At 40.6% G+C, this 23,189-nt stretch overlaps 1 protein-coding gene across 5 annotated transcripts in view; it reads left to right on the top strand.

Annotated features, from left to right (window-relative positions):
- COG2 (component of oligomeric golgi complex 2) overlaps positions 1-23,189 on the top strand; it is a 44,621-nt gene that overhangs the window by 10,195 nt on the left and 11,237 nt on the right. For 4 of the 5 annotated variants that reach the window (XR_012158143.1, XM_073338032.1, XM_073338031.1 and 1 more), the window contains exons 5-12: positions 1,669-1,772; positions 3,166-3,274; positions 5,171-5,350; positions 10,389-10,513; positions 12,619-12,745; positions 18,814-18,953; positions 20,768-20,829; positions 22,203-22,354. Coding sequence is in view for 4 of the 5 variants with exons in the window: in XM_073338032.1 (XP_073194133.1) it covers positions 1,669-1,772; positions 3,166-3,274; positions 5,171-5,350; positions 10,389-10,513; positions 12,619-12,745; positions 18,814-18,953; positions 20,768-20,829; positions 22,203-22,354 (999 nt within the window). In the remaining variant the exon portion in view is untranslated. The remainder of the gene's footprint in view (positions 1-1,668; positions 1,773-3,165; positions 3,275-5,170; positions 5,351-10,388; positions 10,514-12,618; positions 12,746-18,813; positions 18,954-20,767; positions 20,830-22,202; positions 22,355-23,189) is intronic. The other variant, XM_073338035.1, reaches the window with a different exon arrangement.

Here is a 23,189-nt window from a genome sequence, read left to right as displayed (position 1 = left end):
ATTTAAATGTAGTATAATAAACGTGGAGAGAAAAATGTTTAATTTTTGACTTACACAAAAAACATCTAATTTATTTTGAGGTGGAAGAACAAGAATTATTTGGACATGTACTAAAATGTAATGTAGTTCCTACTGTGCTTAACACCATTATATCTAATTAGAATCATAGAAATGAAAGGCTGGAAGGGACCTCAAAATGATCAAGTCCAGCCCCTCAACTGGGGCAGGACTAATAAGCCTAGAGTCCTAGACCATCCCTGACAGGTGTTTTTCTAACTTGTTCTTAAAAACTCCAGTGATGGGTATTCCACAATCTCCCTTGGAATCCTATTCCAGATCTTTTCTATCCTTTAAGTTAAAGTTTTTCCTAATATCTAAACTAAATCTCCCTTGCTGCAGAGTAATCCCATAACTTCTTGTCCTACCTTCAGTGGACATGGAAAACAATTGATCATGGTCCTCTTTATGACAGCTGTTAACATATCTCAAGACTGTTCTCATGTCCCCCTTCAGTCGTCTTTTCTCAAGACTAAACGTGCCCATTTTTTTTAACCTTGCTCATAGATGGGGTTTTCTAAACCATTTATAATTTTTGTTGCTTTCCCGTGGACTCTTTCCAATTTGTCCAAGTCTGTCTTAAAGTGTGGCACTCAGAACTGGACAAAGTACTCCAGCTGAGGCCTCACCAGTGCCAAGCAGAGCGGGAAAATTACCTTCTGTGTCTTACGTACAACACTCCTGTTAATACACCCCAGAATGATATTAGCCTTTTTTGCCACTGCATCACATTAACAATGTATTCAGTTTGTGATCCACTGTCCGCCCCAATCTTTTGCAGTAGTACTGCTACCTAGCCAGTTATTCCCCATTTTGTAGTTGTGCATTTGATTTTTCCTTCTTAAGTATAGTACTTTGCTGTCTTTATTGAATAGCATCTTGTTGATTTCAGACCAATACTTGAGTATGTCAAGGTTCTTTTGAATTTTAATCCTGTCCTCCAAAGTGCTTGCACCCCTTCCCAGCTTGGTGTCATCTACAGATTTTTATGAGCATGCTGTCCACTCCATTATCCAAGTAATTAATATAAATATTAAGTAGTACCAGAAATAGCATTGACCCTGGCAGGACCAAATTAGATACGCCCTCCTAGGTTGTCAGCGAACCATTAATAGGTACGCTTTGAGTATGGTCTTTCAACCAGTTTTGATCCACTTTATAGTAATTTCATTTTTAACACATTTTCCTGGTTTGCTTATGAGACTGTCATCTGGGACTGCATGAAAAGCTTACTAAAATCAAGATATATCCAGTCTGTTGCTTCCCCTCTATCCACTAGGACAATCAGAGAAGGAAATTTGGTTGGTTTGGCATGATTTGTTCTTGACAAATGCATGGTGGCTATTCCGTGTCACCTTAGTATCCTCTAGGTACTTACAAATTGATTATTTAATAATTTGATCCAGTATCTTTCAAAGTATCAAAGTTAGGCTGAACTGGTATATAATTTCCTGGGTCGTCTGTTTTTTCTCCTAAACCAATTCAGATTCTTAAGAAACTTTCAAACAAAAATGTGAAGAGTGGCCCCAGTACCATTCTCAGAGTTGTTAATTAGAAAATGGAGACTGAAACAGGAGATGAAGATGATGATAAATAATGCTTTATTTACAGATGTGTGTCTTGAGACTTATTCAGGTTATTCAATCAGTTGAAAAAATTGAGAAAATTCTACACTCCCAAAGCTCTAAAGAATTGTCCTTATTAGAAGCAAACAGGTAAGGAATGTGCAAACATTCAAGATATAGTCCTAACCAACAAGTGCGGTTTCATTGTTGTACTGTACCAGAATTTACAGATACCCTTATTACATGTTTAGAATTTTAAATACAGTGGAATGACAGCAAGGCCACAGTTAAGATAATGCCATAGTTCTAAATTTTACAGGATTCTTAAAATCTCAGTTATTGTTCTGCAAAGTGGCAGTAAATTAAATATAGAACTTAACATTTTCATAAACGCTGAATTTTTGAAAGTGTTTTTTTGAGTAAAAGAAGATTGTTGCATGCTCATTAATCAATTTTTAAAAAGGTACATTTCAAAAATTTTGTAGTGTTGTTTTTTTCAGAATCCATTTGCCAATAATCTGTAACACCTTTGGCTCTGAAATCCCTCCTATGTTTCTGCAAATATACCATTAACTCCAGTACTGTTGGGAGTAAAACAAAAAGTAGCTTCTCCTGTTTCCTCAACCTTTTCATATAATTGAAAAGAAAATTGCCAACAGCAAGATGATGTGTATGTGATGATGTCATATCTGTGGTGGAGGGAGCTTCATGAAGAGCCAGACTGGTACTTGGACTTCTCAGATAACTTCAGGGACAAGTTCCCTTCTCTCTTCCTCTAAGGAAAGATGCGGGGGTACTTCTCTCTCCATCTGCCTTGAAGCTGAAGTACCAGATGTGATCCTCACATACCTCATCTTGCCTACAAACTAGCTGTAGTTCATAGGCAGGGGAAATGCTAGTCTTTTGCGCCTCTTGGTGCAGGAGATCAGCTCCGCTGCTCTTCAGTCGTGGTACAGGGGGGCATGTCTGGGGGACACAGTCAGTATGGGAAGGTTAGGAGGGAGAATGGATGTAGGAGCCCTGGATACACCCTCTCCTACTGTTTAGAGGGGACACAGTGAAAACTGAGACTGGGTGCAGGGGTAGCAGTTCAATTGTAGGGAATGGGGAAGTTTAGTGGAGCCATGCTAGGATCAAGAAGGCATGGCTATTTCCTCAGAGATGGCCTTCATTAGTGCTGCCATGCCACAGGGAATTGGCAAAGAGCGGGTTTCCTTCATCAGTCAGATTTGTTCCTTTCCAGAGCTGTTGAGTTCTGTAAAACTGGCTTCCCCTGTGACAACAAGCAGAATCGTCATTGCATGGAACAATGTTCTGGGCCGCTGAGGCAGGATCTTGTGCCCAGTATGCCTGCCTCTTACCATTATTCACAGGGAAAACATTGTAACTCTGACCTCATACCCTCCCTCCCCCATGTTAGAGCTGAGAGTTGGGCAGGGAGCAGTGTGCCTCTGACCATTAGGTGGACATGATTTTGTTTGTGGAGACCTTATTATGTATTGAACTGCTAGTTCTAACCTAACAAACACACATTCTTTTTCAGCCCGCTTTTGACTGGACAGATTTTAGAGAGAATTGCCACAGAATTTAACCAATTACAATTTCATGCAGTACAAAGCAAAGGAATGCCTCTTTTGGACAAAGTCAGACCAGTAAGTACCACTGTTACCCTGCTTAACCTCCATGAAATCTAACATATGCAGTAGGTACAATACATTACATCAACAGTAATGTTTTAATTAGTTTGTTCTGAGCAAAACAGGTTCCTAGTTTAAAACCATCCTTTACCAATGGTATCTTCTGTGGGTGTTCATGCTGTTATTTTCCAACATCTTTTAGATGAACAGCTGAGAATAGGAATAGAAAATAAGAAATTATATTAAATGTTTGTCAGCATAACATCTTATCCTTAGTCTAAATCTAGGCCTTGGTACTCAGGGGATTTAATAACTCTGATTATCTTATACAGACTGAAGAATAAACAATTGAGTGTGTCCAGAGTAACTACCCTGAATTGATTAAAGGTTTGCCTTTGTGTCCACAGCAATGCTTCCTTAAACTAATTGAGGTGTAGTGGCTATTATCTTTGATGGCTTCCTCAGCCAGTGAACCACCTCTTAGGGTATGTCTGCATTGCAGTTAGGCAACCTGTGGCCTCCTGCAGATGGTCAATGTAAACAAACTGTCTCGCGGCCCTCCAGCGGATTACCCTGACGGGCCGCAGGTTGCCCAACACTGAGTTAGACTCTTAGAGCTGGCCCGTGGTAGCTGGCTTGGGCTGTGGTGCTGTTTGATTGAGGTGTAGATGTTCAGGCTCAGTCTGCAGTTCGAGCTCTGAGACCCTCCCACCTCACAGGGTCCCACATCTCGGGCTTGGGCTCGAGCTTAGATGTGTACATGCTGTTAAACAGACCCATGCCCCATGAGCCCGAGTCAGCTGATGTGGGCCAGCCACTGGTCTTTAATTGCTGTGTAGACAACTGCAGTATAAGCCCAGGGTTCGAACTCAGCCTCAAGCTTAGCGCCCTGGCATCTACACACAAATTGCACTAACCCAGAGCTCAGACCCAGGACCCCATGAGCTTGAGTCAAACCAGGACCCAGGGTTCAAACTCCAGTTCATTGCAGTGTAGACACAGTTCCCCCTGGACCAGTGACCCAGTTGTGTGTTTTCAAATGATTACTTGCAGCTGGTGACCTACATTTGATTGCCATTTTAGGATGTTCAGGATGGATTCTGAGAGCATTTCCAAGGAGATTATTTTTTAGGGGGATACTTTAAGAGGGGGCATAAAAGGGACTAGACTGGGGGTCAACAGTTGAATCATCAGCTTCATATTGGGAGACATTAGCTGTACAGTGGGACGCTTACTGGGAGAATCTCCTGGAAAGGCATGGCCAAGGGGGTATTTCTGGGGAGAGTGTTGGGAATGAGTGGGGCTTACGTGGAGGAGATGTTGCCAGGGGGAGACCCTCCTCCAACAAACTTAAAGGAAGTTTGCTGGCTGAAGCAGCTGCTAGCCCTGGCAGCTGCCTACCATGACAGTCCTTCGTTTGTGCTAATAGGATGCAGTCATATTGGCTCTCAGTTCTTTGACCTGAAATGTTTGGGACTCAGTCACTGCTTTTCTCAAAAAATCCAGGGGGTAAATGTTGCAATTGATTCAAATGGGTTTGCGTGTTGACACAAGGTGTAGGTTAGTTAATTGGGGAGGAACAATTGTTGACTATCATTTCTCCCATGTCAATCAGATCCTAGACTGTTTACCAGATTGATTTTTCAATATATGAAAGAAAATAGTTGACTTTTTCTCTAGTTTAACATTGTTAAATTGAGTAATTTCATGATATGGAGTTAAATATACAGTGATAATACATAGGTTTATTTTAATCATTGGATTTTAATGTTAAATGGATACAGTTACTACAATTCTGAATGTACACATTTTAATTTTAAAAGTGTGTGTTGAAGTTGGTAAATCTTCTTGCACATAAGTCCTGTAAAGAGGGCAGTGCTCTGTTTTTATTATCTCTCTTCTTTTTTGTAGCGTATAGCTGGAATAACAGCTATGTTGCAGCAGTCTCTGGAAGGGCTGCTCTTGGAAGGCCTTCAAACATCCAATGTTGACATAGTACGTCATTGCTTACGGACCTATGCAACAATAGACAAAACACGAGATGCAGAGGCATTAGTTGGTCAGGTTCTTGTAAAACCATACGTAGATGAGGTAAGATAAGAGCCAGAGAAAAGTAACTTGCTTGGGAAAATAATTTGTTTACTTGTGAACATGCCTAGCTTCCCTCATGCTCCCTCTGAGTGTAGTTAGCACCTTCAAAGCTCCTATTTCCAGCTGCTCGATAGTATCCCCTAATATCAGTATCCATTTTCAGTTGTCTTAAATATATTTGGCATGAGCAATAGAAAATCAAAATAAAACAGAAGCGAAGCAAAATATAATCATCACTAATGTTAGACTACAATACAATACTGTAATTAGTAAGGCCAGACCTCTTAATTACAGAACATTGGTTAAACAAGTTGAATATCTCAAATTTCAGAAATTCTGCTCTTGACAATGCATTCTGTTTCAATCTCACAGTCTTTCTCCAGGGTCAGGAAGTATCTGATCTCTCTGGTCTTACCTGTACTGTCAGTTCTGGTGGAAGGCTTCCACCATTGCACGAGTGTTGATGCAGCTCTACTGGCAATGGTGGAAGTAGTGTTAGTGTAAACCAGCGGTGCCAGGATTTTTTCCACAGTGTCGAGACATGCTCTGGCCTGGATTATTCAATTTGGGAGTTAAAAGTGCTGGTGAATAATCTGCACTGCTGTTCCCACTGTTTCTAGCACTGGTGCTGCTGCACTGTTGGTTACGTAGTGGTGGAAGGCTTCCCTAAAATTGCCAGTGTGGACAAAGCCTTTGTTAGCTGCCCAGATGTGTTTGTAGGCCTTTTCTACACTGGAAACTTCCCCTCCCCCCCCACAAAAAAAAATCTGTATTAGTAATAGCAATAGTCAGAATACTAATGTATACTTGGCATCAGCTGGTCACTGGCACTTCTACCAGCTTATCAACACTAGCATTCCCACCATCATTACGGCTGCTTCAATTTAAGGGCAAATTTAGTTGGTCATGGTAAACAAGGCCTCAAGCTCTCCCTGGGGCATCATGCTAAGAGATGTGTAATAGTTTCAGGGTAACTGAACCTGTATTCATCCCTTCATAGTCTACTCCAGGAGTTCCCAGTCAGGTCTTAGGTCTCTCCTGGTCAGAAGAAATTGGGACAAGTGACAGTCAAAGTTCTAAGACTGCACATTTTCCTGCCATGCACTGTGATATTCCCAGCAAGCTAGTCTGCCTAATGGCCAGTGCTTGTGCTTTTCTTTCTCTCTGAGGGCTATGAACAGTGTCATGCCAGCAGTTACTACACCACCCTTTATAAGCAAGCCCAGTTATTCCTAAAGTAAAAGGATTCCAGAAAAAACATAAAAAACAACAAAAGGTCCTAGACACATGCTAAAAGCTTGTCTGAGATCACCCATCAGTCTTAGGGGCCCTGGTAGGCCAAAGTCTTTCCAACCCTCCTGCAGGGATTGAGGACCCCTTTGACAGAAGGTCCTGTTTGTTGCTGGAACAGAAAAAAGGCCTGCAATCAGTTTAAATGCAGCCTTTCTATACCAAACCCACCTTTTTTTGTCTTCCTAGTCTCTGGTAACCCAGTTTGAACCAGAATGCAAGAACCTTCTCAGGGGGTACTCCTTCTCTGGAGGTGTGACTGATTCATCTTAATCATACCCCACTCCTCTAGTTCCTGAAGGATCTGTGGTGGTAACCCTCCCAAGTGGAGTAGACCACAGTCATGAATCCAATACCGGGTCCACAGTGATACATAAACTTAATCCAGTGTGTTTCCCCCAGAGATACTGCATGCGGTTTCAATATCTGTCATGGTAATAAAAACCCATTGTTGGCATATCTGGCATTGGGTCATTCCTCATTTTCAAATAGACATAGAAAATAAGTTTACAGTAGTGTTAATAAAGTTCCTGATCCTCAAACTGATGTAACTTCCTCTCAGTTTGCATTGGGGATATATCAAGTGAAATTGGCATATCACTCAGGTTTGAGTTATGTTTCTCTTCTTGGCTTTTAAAAATATTATAAGTATAATTATCTGTTAATTATTATTCTGAGATTCTGCACATTGTTCTAGCGTGTGTGTGTGTGTGTCTGTCAGTTTTTCCTGTCACTTCCACAGATTAGTCTGATTTATATGCACTCAAGCAGTTGTTACTGTCAGTGAATCATGTACATAAATACATATATATATTACACACACCCCTCTACCCCGATATAATGCAACCCGATATAACACGAATTCGGATATAACGCGGTAAAGCAGTGCTCTGGGGGGGCGGGGCTGTGTGCTCCGGTAGATCAAAGCAAGCTCGATATAACGTGGTTCCACCTATAACACGGTAAGATTTTTTTGGCTCCCAAGGACAGCGTTATATCGGGGTAGAAGTATATATAAATCATTTACCAAGTTGTTAGGAAGTGCTATTCTACATGTTCTCATATTTAAAATAGTTTTTTTTCTATTGAAACTTGAAGAGCTAAACCCCCTATATTAAGTTTTATACACTTTTCTTCACAGCCAATTAGGAATTCTTTCTAGGAACAGGTAACACCTCCATATTGTTTCGGAGGACACCCACTCCCTGCTGGGATTTGAGTAAACCCCTAGTTTAGATTATATTCAGTAAGGCTGTTAATTGACTGTCTTGCTTTGGGTGTTTTCCTTGTTTTTTGATTGAATTACTAATTTTGGTATAGCAATTTTATATCTTAAAGCTTTCAACACTGCTAATGGTTCTGAAAGATCTGGCCAATTCATACAATGTCTGCTTGGGGGAAAAGCCTATATAATACCAGAGTCATCTCAATAATACCTGATGACACACATGTAAATTTTTCTATTAAAGAACAAAATATTCATAATGTATGCTCCTCCTGTGTGTTGTTGTGAACAGTAAGGAATCTCTCCTACCCTCACATGTTGGTCTCTGTATTGCATAATATTTTTCCTCCTTATCTGGTGGCTTTGGGTTGTGGGTCAATTTAATTGTTCATTCTCACGCTACTTTACCCTTAAGAGACACTGTTATGGCCACCATTCTCTCAGTTGAGAGAGACTTAATAAAGCTCTTCTCAGTTGAAGGGGCTGCTATTGAGCAGTGTGAGGTGCTGAGTGGTACTGCATTTTCTCTCTCTACTCCTAGGATGGAGCAGACTGTTCTTGTAACAGTCCTATTTATGCTCTGCTGTGACTGGTTTATTGATAAAAATGACAAATATTTAAGGTGCAGAACAACATCTCTTTATCAAAATCAGTAACAAAGGGATTTTATTTCTCAGATACTTGAGCACATTCCCATATTGTGCTCTCTTGTTCCTGGGGCTGTACAGTAGCCTTTCCTCAGCCTAGCCTGTCTCCCTGAAGATCCAGGCAGATGTGTCCTTAAACTACTACTTCAGGTTGTTCTGCTTCAGTTCCTTTTAGCTGATGATTTCCACACCTGTGATTCTTTACGTTAGTCCCAGGGGCTGATCTGTGTAGCAGTTGTTTACAGGGTGGCTGACTCTATGAATCATATTAGGGAGATGTCTTCATTATGTAATGAGAGATGCCTTTCCATCTGGAGGCTGATAGCTGGCTTCGTTTCCCCTTTAAGCTATGGTTCTTTCACTCTTGTTGCTGAAGAGTAGTTTCCTCTTCTGATGTGCAATGTGGCCACAGCTCCACTGACAACAGTGAACGTGTTCTTTTTTTCTGCTCAGAGAGAGGGACAGAACCTGCAAAGTTTTGGAATAAATGAGAGAAAACTGTTATGAACCATTCTGACTCACCTCTCACCCATGTATGCAAAAATTCACAGGGAAGAACCACTAAAAATTAAGGAACAACCTTTGCGTCTTGAAAGAGGAAAAGAATAGAGCCCTCACCCTGTTCATTAGGAGTACTGCTCTCAGATCCTTAGTTAAACCAAAACAACCACAGGAAAGGCAAGAAATTCTGTCCGTTATTATGTTAGGTTCCCAAGATCCCTTCTTTCTCTCACCTACTATCCTAAAGGACTAAAAGGGGAAATATACAATATCCTGATGGATGGATGGGGAATACAAGGAATCAGTGGGACAACATTGAAAACAGATAGTGTTGCATCTATCTGTTTTGTATTGTTTTGTACTTAGTCCTTGCCCTAAAGAGCTTACAATCTATCTTTTAGTTCTGTGTTTGTACAGTGCGGTTCTGGTCCATGACTAGGGCTCCTATGTGCTACGCTAATACAAGTAATTAATAGTAATTCACTTAAAAGGGTAAAATACCCTGTAACAAAAGCTCACTGTTGCTTGGGTTGATTTTGAAAACTAACAATAAAAAGCTATTTGAAAGGGACTGTGGACCCAATCCTATGTCCATTAAAGTCAGTGGAAAGACTCCAGCTGACTTCAGTAGGCTTTTGATCAGGCCCAACAAAGTCCAAATTGTAGGTTTTGGAAAGTTTGTTCTTACAAAAACTAAAACCAGTAGAAAATTTTCTGTGATTTTTTTTTTTTTTTTTTATTTTAAGTCCAAGGAAAAGTTTATAAGAAATAATCCACTGTGGTGTTTGCAGTCCAGCTGTTGTGGCAGTGTATGCACACCTGAAAGTACAGTTGATTAGAAACTGACTGTTTAACAATGTTGAGAGCTGCAAAAAAGTTATAGAAAGTAGAAAACTAAATTCAGTTTTAAAGTTCTTAGATTTTAATAATCTCAGATGTTTTTGGTAAATTGCTTTACATAAATGTCTTTTAACATCATTTTTAATCTAACATTGTCCCTTAGAATAACTCCATTCCTATGCATCTTATGGGGGACAAATTGCTACAATAAATAAGTAAGAGTAGGTTGATAGACTAGGACTCCTGAAACATGAGCTTTCTGTGTATTGCTACATTCCTATTCTAGTCCACTTATTAAAGTTTTGTTATTGAAGCACCTAAATACCATTATGCTAATCACATTTGAATGATTCCAGAGGCTGGTTAAGCCAACCAGAGTGCTACATAAGATAAAGAAAATATATAACTCAAAATGGGCATTACATTGTAGCAGTTGTAATATTTATTGAATGCAGCATGTGTATGTTTTACATCTGATTGTTTTTTCGTTGCATGTTCTCCTGTCTGATGTTTCATATTAAAATCTTCCTGGCAGGTGATTGTGGAACAGTATGTTCAATCTCATCCCAATGGCCTGCAGGCCATGTACAATAAACTGCTGGAGTTTGTTCCTCACCATTGCCGTCTCTTGCGTGAAGTAACAGGGGGAGCTATGTCAAGGTAACTGGTTGTCAGCTATAGTTGTGCCAGTTGTTGATTATCCAATACTTCTGAATGACCTGTATGATATTTAACTACAATACACAAAGGATTTGCCAGTCCTTTCCTAAAGATTAAAATCGATACTGTTTCTCTTTTAGATCTGCACGTGTAAAAAAAAAAAAAAATGTGAACAAGTTTTCCTGATGCTGTAGCACTGGGCCTGAGAAGGGGGAGAAACTGTATACTACAATAATGAAACTGAGTACCATTACAATAGTCCATCAGCTTGGCCTGACCCTGCAGCAGCCCTGGCCTTCTGCAGCCAGTCTGTCTGGGACCTTCCCTACTGTTATCAATTGGGCCCAGCCACCTTGAAGAGTAGAGGGAAAGCCCTCAGAGCAGGGCACTAGGCCTCCGGGAAGCCAGGGGCTAGAGTCACCAAGAAGCCCAGTTGTGCTGAAAAGTGACATTGTTCAGAGAAGCCAGTGAGAGGTTTTGATTGCTCTTTGCTCCCATTATACAGGCAATGGATCTGGGTCAGGGTTCTGAAGCACCCTGACCCTAGGGTGGCTTCCGTCAGTCTGTAGGGTGCCTGGAAATGGCACCTTATACATTTAAGGAGAAGAAGGAAGAGCAGGTCATCAGCTTGGAACCTCAGGTTGCTGAAGGTGTCCGTCATATCTTCATTTCATTCAATGACACTTTTGTCCATGTGACTGATATCTCTGGCAAGGAAACAATCTGCTGAATGCCTGATATGATGAGTCCTTTCCCTGTGCTGCTGTGTTGGAAGTCTAGTAGGTTGTCCAGAGGTGCAAGTAGCTGGGCAATCGCTGCCTTTCACATCAAGCTACAAACAGGTGGAAATATGACCAAAACTCCTGGATCTAGTGCCCAGTCAGCCCTTGGAGCATTGGTTCATTACAAAATGAAGACTGTGCCTACTGAGGATTTAACCCCCATCCTCCTCTGATAGTACTCCCAGAAGGAGTGGTTGCCACAGTCATTATCTGTAAACCAATGGTTGGGTTAGATTTTTCTTTGATGCGAGGGAACTTGACTGTGTCCTCCATCCAAGGAGAGGGGCACAAGGAAGTTATTAGAAAATTCAGTTTTCAAAGTTACTAGATTGTCTGCATAACAAAAAAGAAAAAAATTATTAGTTTTCCCCCATAGTTTTGACTAATTCATTATATGTTCTGGAATTACAGATTTGATTGATCTGTATACCTCTTTTTGCTGTCTACTCAAAAACGCTTAATTCCTGTTGTAATTAAACTGCCTGTTTTGAAGCCTACAGAATTCAAGTCTACTAAACTTTATCCATTTATTTATCTATTCAGAGGCTGGTTAATGTAGTAGACTGCTACAATTAGCAGTGCTTAGAATTTAGTCTCTAGAGATTGCAGAATTACTTTTCTATTTAGCCATCTATTGTTGTGCTTTTTACATGTCTTTAGATTTTACTAACATCTCAATTCTGTTACTCCCTCAGCATTTTTAATCCTTATTTTTATAGGAGGATGTTTTTAGTATTTACTCTGATGTGCCCTACTAGAATTATAAATGCTTCTTTCTTTTTCTGCTCTGTCAGCTTTTGAATTTGGAAATTCAAGATAAACTTTTAATCTTCCACTTGGAAGCATAACACCAATTGCTGCATGTAGAAATGAGACTCAGAGGAAGCAAAGAGAGGAATTCCCTTTCTTCCCAACATCCTATTTCCATTTGGCATCTGATTGATGAGGGACCTGTTGAAACTTTAAAACATACATGTTAGAGTAGGAATTTTTTTTACTGATAAATATTTGTGTTTTTTCAGAATTTACTAAAAATGTGCTTCTACATAAAACTATTGTTTTTCTAAAAAATGTATTAAATTGGAACAAATTTGGTTGTCTCAAATATGGTGCTCTAATGTAGACATAATAAATATGAAAATTGTGAAGAACACAGAAAGAAAGAACTGGTTTAGCTGAGTAAACATGCCTATATAACATGCCTATGTAATGCAGTGCCTGAGTTTTGGTTAACATTATTTCCAAATTTGAACTTTCATGAGTTAAACTTACCTTTTTTATGAAATTTTTTTTGCAATAAATGAAATATTTATCCTCTTGCAGTGAAAAAGCAAATATTGTTCCTGGATATGATTTTTTAGTGAATTCAGTGTGGCCAGAAATAGTACATGGCTTAGAAGAAAAATTACAATCACTTTTTAACCCTGGAAACCCCGATGTATTTCATGAGGTAATTTTACATGTTTTTACATTTGCTATAACTCTGATGTGGGGAAGAACTTGTGTGTCATGTTCTCTAGCTTGTTTTTTCAGATTCTATTGTGAAAATTCATGTTGCTGCATGCCTCCAAATAAGATAGTGTGGTAGAGATCATGTGATAGTTTAAATTCTATTTTAACTTTTTTAGGAGCAAATTCTGCCTTCAGCATGCATTCTGCCCATGCATTTGATGTTAGTGGGACTTGTACGGTCATGTGAATTTGGTCTTAACCTTTGCAAGACAGCAGATATCTCTAGTTTATAGAAAAACACAATGTAAATAAAGGAGGGAAAGGGAGAACTGAATGTTTAAGGCTGGAACTGCTAGAAATAGACCGCTGTTGTGTTAGTTAAACATCTGGGAAGCAACTTGGCATTTGAATGTGACTTGCCCTTTACTGTGGAAAGGTTAAAAAAAACAAAAAAAACCCACCTTCTTTGACATCCCATCTTTCTCTCTCAACCTTTAGCCTTTTTCATCACTAACAATGCTGTGACTAAAGGTGTTTCAGAGGGCAGCTTGAATAATTCAAGTATTTTGAGGGAATGTGGATGTAAATAAGACTTTGGAGAAATGGACTCTTGAAAGAACTGCTTTATAATGTCATAAATATTTACTATGTGTGTTCAAAAATGGATTATGAAGTGTATGGAAATACTTGTCACTACAGTTTTTTCATAATTGTGAACAATGTTACTGTATATCTGTGAGAGATGACATTTTACTGATACTTGTCAGCTGGAAGCTCAGTCTGATGTAGAGTAGGGCATAGAGACTGCAGCTTGCCATCTGAACAGATGACAAACTAGGAAATGGTAAGCCTTCCGCTTTTGTCATGCGTTCAGATGGTGAGATGCCTGTGTCCTTATCTAAACCAGAATGTCAAAATAGCTTTCTTGTGGTTTATTTTTCTTACTTGTACTCTCTTAATTGATAGAATCCTCTTTGTAACTAGCTCTATTGAAAAGGATTCTTACATTACTCCTTTTAAGATGGTGAAGTGACTATTTGTAACAAACGATCTCAAGGTGGGAGAGGGAGGAGGCATACCAGGTACATCAGTGCAAATGGACTGTTTAAGAAAATGTTGAACTCTTTGCATATGTAGGTGTATCTGTCAAGTGGTTCTCCCTATTTTCATGCAAAACTATCTGTAATAAAAACAGATCAATTTCTCTTAGAATTTAAGGTCTCCTTCCTGTAAACACACAATGTAATTACTCACATGCCTAAAGTTAAGTACATGTGCTTGCGGGTTCGGAGCTTAAATAAGGGACAAGCATCATAAGGAGGTTAAAGAAAGAGATCCTGTTTTCATGCAGCTGTCTTGGATAAGGAAATACAGCAAATGTGTATGTGTGTGTTTGTTTCTAAAGAGAATGCTTTTCAGTTTTCCATAAAGCATCAGCTGCTCTTCAATGTTCCATTGAATGCCCTGTGTATGACAGTGTATCAGTTGCATAGTGCTTTTGTTCTTCATGCTGCTCAGGTTAAATTGGAATCTTTGTATCTTTATTGAAAGCTTATCTCCATGTTAAAAAAAAAAAAAAAAACTTTTAAAAGCTTGCCTTTTAAAATTAATCTGATATTGATCCATAATCCAGATTAAAAGAATTTGACCTTCAGTTACACCATGCAATCAAAATAGAGTACTTCTCCAACTGACTACTTAAATGAGAATTTAGCAATTCTGAATCTGAGTCATTAAAATATTTTAACCTAAAATCAATAAGAAATTAAAATTTCAAGTGTCAAAATGACTTATGGGTTAAGAATTTTGCTGATCTTCTCCACATGCCAAAATGGAACTGTGCTTTAACCATCTCAGGGGCAAACCATACTGTAAGTTGCCATTGAAGACTAGTTCTAATAGTTTCTTCAGTTTCAAGGCTGCCCAGGAGCTTAATATCCTCGTTGTAGGTCCTAAGACCGATGAGAATTTAAAAAAGCAAGCTACCTAACAGTAGCTTTAGGCCTTCTTTTTGTAGATGTTTTAGTGCTTCATAAGAGATTTTTGCACACCACTGCACACAACGCTGCAGTATGTGGTAAAGGTCCTACCATTACAAACACACTGCAGCAGAGATGCTCTGTTCAAATCAGAAATGTGGTGTGATTCATTGATGCTTATTCCAAAAAGCCAACGACTACTTATTAGACAGATCTGGATAAATGGCCAGCCCCAGGGATTGGTTAAGGCAGAGGTTGGCAGCCTTTCAGAAGTGGTGTGCCGAGTCTTCATTTATTCACTTTAAGGTTTCATGTGTCAGTAATACATTTTCATGTTTTTAGAAGGTCTCTATAAGTCTGTATATCATATAACTAAACTATTGTCGTATGTAAAGTAAACAAGGTTTTCAAAATGTTTAAGAAGCTTCATTTAAAATTAAATTAAATTGCTGATCTTATGCCACTGGCCCGCTCAGTCGGCTGCCAGCCTGGGGTTCCGTTCACCTAGGCCGGCAGCAGGCTGAGCAGGGCCTGCGGCCGGGACCCTGGCTGGCAAGGGGCTGGCAGCCAGGACCCCAGACCAGCAGCGGGCTGAGCGGGGCCGGCAGCTGGGACCCCAGACTGGCAGTGGGCTGAGCAGCTCAGTCTGCTGCCACTTAGCCCGCTGCCCGTCTGGGGTTCAGTCCGCCGGCTCCTGTCAGCCAGAGTTCCGGCTGCCAGCCCCGCTCAGCCCGCTGCCGGTGTGGGATCCCAGCCCTGCCCACATAGAGTGGGTACCTACCTTCTCCTTGGTTCTAGCCCATTCTCTTCCTCTCTCTCTCTCTCTGCACTGAGCTGAGGGTGGGAGTGCACTGAGCACAGGGCTGGGGATGAAGGAGCAAGCTCGGGGTTGGTGTGTAGGGTCCTGCTAGGAGCTAGAATGAGGGAGGGGGCTCAGGGTTGGGGTTTGAGTGTGGGGTGCTTACCTGGGCAGCTCCCATTTGGTGCAGGGGGTGCAGGAGCTCCCGTTTGGTGCTCGGGGTGGGGGTGGGAATGTGGGGGGTGTGAGAGTCAGGACATGGGGTGTGAGTGGTCTGGGTATGTGTGGGGGCACTGGAGTCAGGGCTGGGGCCGTGGGGGGGTGCAGGGGTCAGGGCAGGAGGCTGGGGGTGTGTGTGGGGGGGTGCAGGGGTCAGGGCAGGAGGCTGGGGGTGTGAGAGGGTGGAGCAGGGGTCAGGGCAGAGGCCTGGGGTTGTGGGGTTGCTCCCAGCCCCCTGCTCAGAGCGGCTCACAGCAGGGGGCTGGAGGGGATATGCCCTGATTCCACTCCCCTTCCCCACTTCTTTTCCACCTCCTCCCAGGAGCAGCAAGCTTGCAAGGGCCATCAGCTGATTGGTGGCAGAGAGGGAGAGGAGGAGGGGCAGGAACCCAGCATGCTGGGGGAAGAGGTGGGGGAGGGGGGAGCTTGCCTGCTCTGCAGCAGGAGCCACCATGGCGGGGTGGGACGGGACAGAGAAGAGTGGGACAGGGTGGGCAGGATTTTTAATGGCACGCTGCTGCCTGCCAGCGTCCCGGCCTGGGTTCGGCAGTGGGCTGAGCGGGGCCGGTGGCTGGGACTCGGCAGGCAGCAGCGTGACATTAAAAATTGGCTCGCATGCCGTCTTTGGCACGTGTGCCGTAGGTTGCTGACCCCTGGGTTAAGGACATACAGGAGTTTCAGTATCCGAAGCAGTGAGTGTGTGTATGGTGTTACTTGCACGGTGGTGGTGGTGGTGGTGGTGATTATAAAGGCAGCATTTTTCAACAGCTATCAGGTAGTATCCAAGAGTTTCCTTTTTAAGGGAAATACTGCAGTATCTCAGATTCCACTATGGCACATTAACTCTGTGTATGCTGACTGTTTTATGGCACTGTTGTACATTGCCCTACGGTTAGCCTAAGAAATGGCATTTAAGCTGTGTCTACACTGCAATGAAAAACCCATGGCTGACCCGTGCCAGCTGGCTAGCACTAAGGGGCTGTTTAATTGTGGTGTAGATGTTTGGGCTTGAGCTGCAGCCTGAGCTCTGGAACTCTCCCACCAGTAGCGTAGCCGGGGGGGGAGCAGCCGCTCCCCCTCTGAGCATAAGTGGTGCCTTTTTAATTTATAAACGCCTTTTTTAATTTTTACTCACCTGACGGCGCTCCGGGTCCTCGGTGGCGGGGGCCTTCACTTGCTCTGGGTCCTCGTCGGCATTTTGGCAGCGGGGGCCTTCAGTGCCACCGAGGAGCCAGAGCGCCGCCTGGTGAGTACAAGCGGGTGGTACCTTTTTTTATGTCCGCTGCCCCTGTTCGCTCCACCCACCTCACTTGGGCCTGAAGCACAGGCTGCAGCCCAAGCCCAAATGTCTACACCACAATTTAATAGCCTTTTAGCCCAAGCCCCGTGAGCTCGAGTCAGCTGGCATGGGCCAGCTGCAGGTTTTTAATTGCAGTGTGGACATACCCCTTATGTCTTGTAGTCTTTAACTCATGTTAATTTTATTCTGTCTAATGCAAACCAAGCCAAGTTCATATAAAATTGGTTCAGTATTTTAAGTTACGTTTAAGTTTGCTCAGGTTTTTTTAGGTGACTTCAAAGCTAGTGTGGCTTAGAATGTTATACTTATTCAACTTTAAGCATCATAGAACTGCTGAAGCAGTTTTCATCAGCTCTGTTTTTAATAATCTCAGTGAGATGTGTAAATTAGATCAAGTCTCAGACTATGTGTTGTACTTGAATTTATTATATATATATATATATATATAAGGTTGTTAAGAAACTCAGATTTGTATTCTGTTACATATTTTTTGGCAAACATATGGTATGGAAACCATATTTTAAAGAATGAGCAAGAAGGACAGATTTTAACCTTAACTCTGCATTTCCTAATTTCTGTTAGATATCTCACCCTTAACATTACATTAATGTCACTCTTTTTGAATAAAATAGTGCATAAATGTTGTAGAGTAACAAAGAACTACTCAGAATGCATCTCCTTTTCCTCAGGTGGTGGTTAGCTTTGTGCTTTGCAAAACACCGAATGTATGTCTTGATGAATCACATACCTCAAAGCCATGCAGAATGGCTTTGAGGTACTTGTAAACATCCCACTTGAGGTACACGACTCTGAAAGGAAGTAGTCTAGATAGTTATTCTGAATTACTTATTTGTAAAACATCTGTATACAACCAAAAACATCTAAGATAGCTATCTAAAATAAGGGCCTAATTTATTACACCTATAGTGCAAAGTAAACCTCATACTATCAATCGGTTTCAAATTCTCTCCTCCTTCCCTTCCCACACCAGTTCATTCCGTTCCTACTTCACAGCTTTATCCCTACATGCCTGGCATTGACACTATCCCACAGTCACCTGCTCCCACCTTCCTCTTCTCCTAACACTGAGCAACATGGGAGCTTCTCTTCTTCCACTTCCAGACCACTGGGTCAGCTCACAAGTCCTGGAGCACCTCTGAGTTGTTAGTTCAGTATACTTGGACAAGTACAGAGCGCCAATGAAAGGGAGGTGTAGCTATGGAACTTGCACACTCATGGCATAATTCATGGTCAGTCTCATTTCCCTTCACCATGGAATAAACTGGATGATTGCTTCAGTTCCATTGCAACCCAGGCTCTGGCCTTATGTGGTATGTCTACACTACAAAATAAATCCTGTGTCAGTGTGTCTCTGAGCCCAGATTTATAGACTCAGACTCATGGGGCTCATGCTATGGCACTAAGAATGGCCATGTAGATGTTCCTGTTGGGCTCTGAAACCCAGGGAGGGGGTGGGTTTCAGGAGCCCAAGCTCCAGCCTCAGTGGTAACATCTACATGGCTATTTTTAGAACTGAAGCTTCAGCTCAAGTCTGTAGACTTGGGCTCTGAGATCACTGCCATGAGTGGTGTTTTTGCAGTGTAGACATACCTATGGATATTAGAAAGTTGGGGTAGTGTCAACTGACTTTGAGAAATGAGTACAACTATAATCTTTATAGACCACATAATAGAATCAGCATACAGTCTTGACTATTTAATAGGAAAAACTAAATTATAGTAGTCAGAATGTGTTTTTTCTTCATACAGAGATACACTATAAGCATGGATTTTATACAGAGATTTGAACGTCAGTGTGGATCGCAGGCCAGCGTGAAAAGATTAAGATTACATCCTGCCTACCTCAGCTTTAACAATAAGTGGAATTTGCCTGTTTATTTCCAAATAAGGTCAGTATTGGATTTATTTACTTGGAAGGAAGGAAGCAAAAGCGAAGTTTAGCCATGGCAAAAGAATGTAGCCCACAACCAAAGCTCCTCTGTCCCTGGGAGCTGTACTTGTCACATAAAAGCAGCTTTCTTAAAATGGAGAAGCCAAAATGTAAATAAATCTGAAGAAAAAGCATGGATACTGCAACTGGTTACCAGGGCATGTAATTAATTTTATACAACTTTCACTGAGTTAGACAAGCCAGAAAACCAGTTAGAGTTATGGTGAAGTTGGTACAGAGTGTCACTGCTGATAAGACTGCCAGGGACTGGTCTAGACTCGTTTTCAAACCTTCTGCATCTTCTATAGCTCAGTCTCTGCTTATCTTCTTTCTGGAATTAGAAAGAATGTAGATTTAATAGAGTTTTTGCAAGGCTGGTGGAATGCTTAATAAACTTGCTATCATGGTAGAGTTCTGTTTTTTAAAAGCTCTAAAATAAAGGGTTGAATATCATATCAATTAATCTGCCATGGTTCTGGGTTAGCTGTACCTCTAATCCCTTCTCTCATTTTACTGGGTGTACCTCCATAGGTGTTAGGTCTCATGACTTTACCTTTTCTGGGATGGAATCCTGCAATTCTCCACTCTTAGACCAGGTCATGGGCTAAAGTAGCCTGTGTACCAGCTATGGTTATTCAGCTGATCCAGTTGGACTCAGTATGTGTAGTTTTCCCTTCTGGAGCTTATGATCAGAGGTGTAAACAGTGGATCAAAACAGCCTTTAAAAAAATAGTTGTGTAATCTTAACAGTAAGAATGAAGTATAGCATAAGAGATAAGGAATTCGTAAAATAAAGGTCTACACACATCTGTCTTACCTAGAGGCTTGTCATCCCTTGGCAGAGAACCTGGGCAGGTCTCTCTTACTGTCTCCCAACAAACAGTGTCCCCTCCCTGAGAGTGTCAGTTTCATCCCACCAGAAGCTCTTTGTCTCAGATTGTCTCCTATATTTACAACTTGGTATCTCCCCCCACCCCCCCCCCCCCCCACTCACATTCACACACCCTCCCCTCCCCTCCACCCCCCACTGAGCTCAGATGGTAAGAGGTGTGAATTGCCCTTGCATAATCTCTTAAATATCCGTCTATGGGTGCCTGTCCAAAGCCTTTGTTGTATGCAGTGTTGTGGTAGCTATTGAACAGATACGTATCTTTAGGCTGTGTACACTGTTTAGGTAATGTATGTTGAAATGAGAATTGAAAGTTTTCAGTACTAACCCCCAAAGTTTTTTGTAGTTTAAAAAAAAAAAAAAAGAGGTCAGGGCATCCAAATCAAGGGAGGAACTATTGATTTTTATCAGGTACAGAACTGTTTGCAGGACCTTGTGCCACTCACTGTTCATTAGCAAACATGCAGAAAGCTACAGGCACCATGATCATGTGACCTACCTGAAGGTTAACTAAAGCAAATGTAAGAAGTGAGATAATGTGTTGACTTTTTCAGTGTGAAAGCAATAAAGTAAACAAGTTAGTGTTTCTTACTAAAAGTATAGACACTGAATCATCCTCAAACTTGCTGCTTTTTACAGGATGTTTAAGATTATAACTTGAATCTCTTTCCCACTTGTCCCACTTCATTTCTGCTTGGAAAATTCCATCATTTCTCTTTTAAATGCTTTCCAGTTAGGGATCAAACTAAGTAAAAAACAAAAAAAAATCTCCCCAAACAAAATCCACACCTTCTTTATATAGCTGATAGTATAAGGCATGTTTAGACGCCAGTTTAAATAATCATAACTTGTAATACTGAACAATATTTGTTTCTTTCTGTCAGATTTAGAGAGGTAGCAGGAGCCTTAGAAGCTGCACTTTCAGATAGCCTAGAAGAGGCACCAGGTAAACTTCCTTTACTAAAACTTGTAGTTTTTATTGTGTAAATAAAACTGTTTCCAGGTAGTGACGGGGATTGTTAGAGTAATCAGTCACACAAAGCTTTAGATCTTAAAATCATGTCAGTCTTTTTTTACTGGTAAGTCAATTAAATGGGCTAGATCAACTCATTAATACAAATAGTGGTACCTGGTTTACACAAATGAGATGAGGGATCTAAATTAATGTAGGTCTCCTAGAAGATGCAATTAAAAAATTATGCCATGCTATTGGCGCGAACATCTTTCCTATTCAGAACACTACAGTTATGAAAGTGAGGAAGAAATGACCATTTCTAAGCAGCAAATGCACTTATTAATCTCAGCAGTATAGGCATCAACTCTAGGAGTCATTTGTCTGCTACATTGGCCAGAAATTAGAAAGGAGCAATGAATTCATATCTATTTAGTGTATTAGGAGACTGGAAAAGTGAATTTATAATCTATTGAGTGAATTAGGAGGCAGAACATATTAAATGGGAATGGAGGAAAAGGACTGGTGCTGTGGGAAGAGCCAGGAGAGAAACGTACAGGGCCTTTTAAAAGAAACATTAAAGGCAGTGAAAGTGTTTGGTTTTTTTAATGGAATTAGTCTCTCTAATCTGTATAAAACAAATTTTCTAAGCATAGGACTAAAGATTATGAGAAAACAGGACAGCAGAGTTGGAGATATGGGACACGTTGCCTTTGTTTCTAGGATTTATGCATTAATCTTAGAAACTAAATGAAAAGCATTTACAGACTGAGAGCTAAGTACTATTCATTTGCAAACTGTATAACTCGATTGCCAAAACTGCTTTAAAAGTATTCATGTAATTGTAGCTTTTACTTATTGAACTTAACACTCCTTTGGTACCGAACAGTGATAACAGCTGCTGTTTATTGCATTGTATTGTCAGGACACAGAACAGTTGCTGCTCTGATTGGCAACTTTCATGCACTCAGTCAACTTAGTAACTTTTTTAATGTACCTTGTGAAACCTGATAAGATAACATTTTCAGAACTAGTTTTAGTTATCCTATTAGGTGAATAGTCAGTAAATATAGAGACAATCAAGATTCTTATGTCACCTTTGTGTTGCACATTTATGCAATGTTAATGGACACTTGATCCAGGGGAAAGTAGGTCTGATATTAAAAATTTGGCTTTAAACAATTTCAGTAAATTATCTTGGTGATGTTGAAAACCATTTTGAAGTCATTTTTAAAGTTCAAAGTATTTTGATTTAAAAAAATTAACAGTAAAAGTACAGTTCCATAAGCTTTGAAAAATAAATTTTCAAAACAAGATCTTAAATCATGATTAGTAATATAACCATTATCCCCTAATTATTTTTTTAGCTGGAAGCTCATATTGCCTTTTGGCCACTCACCTGGTATGGGTGAGTCTTCTGAAGTGTTGGTCAGATCAGATGTTTTTACCATTATTAGCACACCGCCTATGGAAATTTACACTGCAGATTTTAGCACGCTACTCTGTGTTTATTAATGAGGTAAGAGAATGACATGCTTATGCCATTGATACTTATTGATGGCCTATACGTACCAAATGAAATGTGTTCAGTTTAAATCTATAATTTCTAATATATTAGTACCTTTTAGACTAAGAAATGTGTATCAAGTACAGTTTAAATAGAGCCTTAAAACTAAAAAAGATATTGCAAAAGAATGTTAATGGTCACTGTTGGGAACTATCTTGAATCATTACTTATATGAAAAAGTGCCATGGAGAGACAACCCATTCACAGAGTTGTCTCCTCTCAAGTCATTATAATGGGACTGATACTCATGCTTCAGTTCTTCTATGTTGCAACTGAAAAATGGCAGTATTGTTTACAGTGTCACTATACTGCTGGGGAAATCAGCCAGTGGAACCCCTAAAGTTCACAGGGGTAACATTTTTAGGAGTGTGAAAATTGCAACATCCTTTGTGAAATGAAAAAGCATAGTCAAGTTCTCAATTTCCATCCTTCTCCCAGTCTCTGCAATCTAAACCAATGACAGTGGTTTGACTGTCATCACCTCATTTTATGGACTTTGGCCCAAAGAACAGATTCAGATACAGAATACATTGATTTTTACACACCAGGGTCTTGAGATGATGCTGTACAATGTTAGATATTCTGCGGCCTTTTGTTAATATTAAAAAAAAACAAAAAAACAACCCTATGTAAACCAAGTACAACGAGGCAGAATAGAAACTTAGATGCTTATAACTTCTGCAAATGTTGTACTGTGTTGGGAAAAATTTGCAGAAGACTTTATACACTGCAATTTTGAGCTCAGCTGTAACTATCTTCTCAAAGACTGAAGTTCATTTCTCACTTG

The sequence above is a fragment of the Lepidochelys kempii genome, chromosome 3, assembly GCF_965140265.1.
Source record: "Lepidochelys kempii isolate rLepKem1 chromosome 3, rLepKem1.hap2, whole genome shotgun sequence".
In the NCBI taxonomy this organism is placed as follows: domain Eukaryota; kingdom Metazoa; phylum Chordata; order Testudines; family Cheloniidae; genus Lepidochelys; species Lepidochelys kempii.
This window is presented reverse-complemented; position numbering and strand designations above follow the sequence as displayed.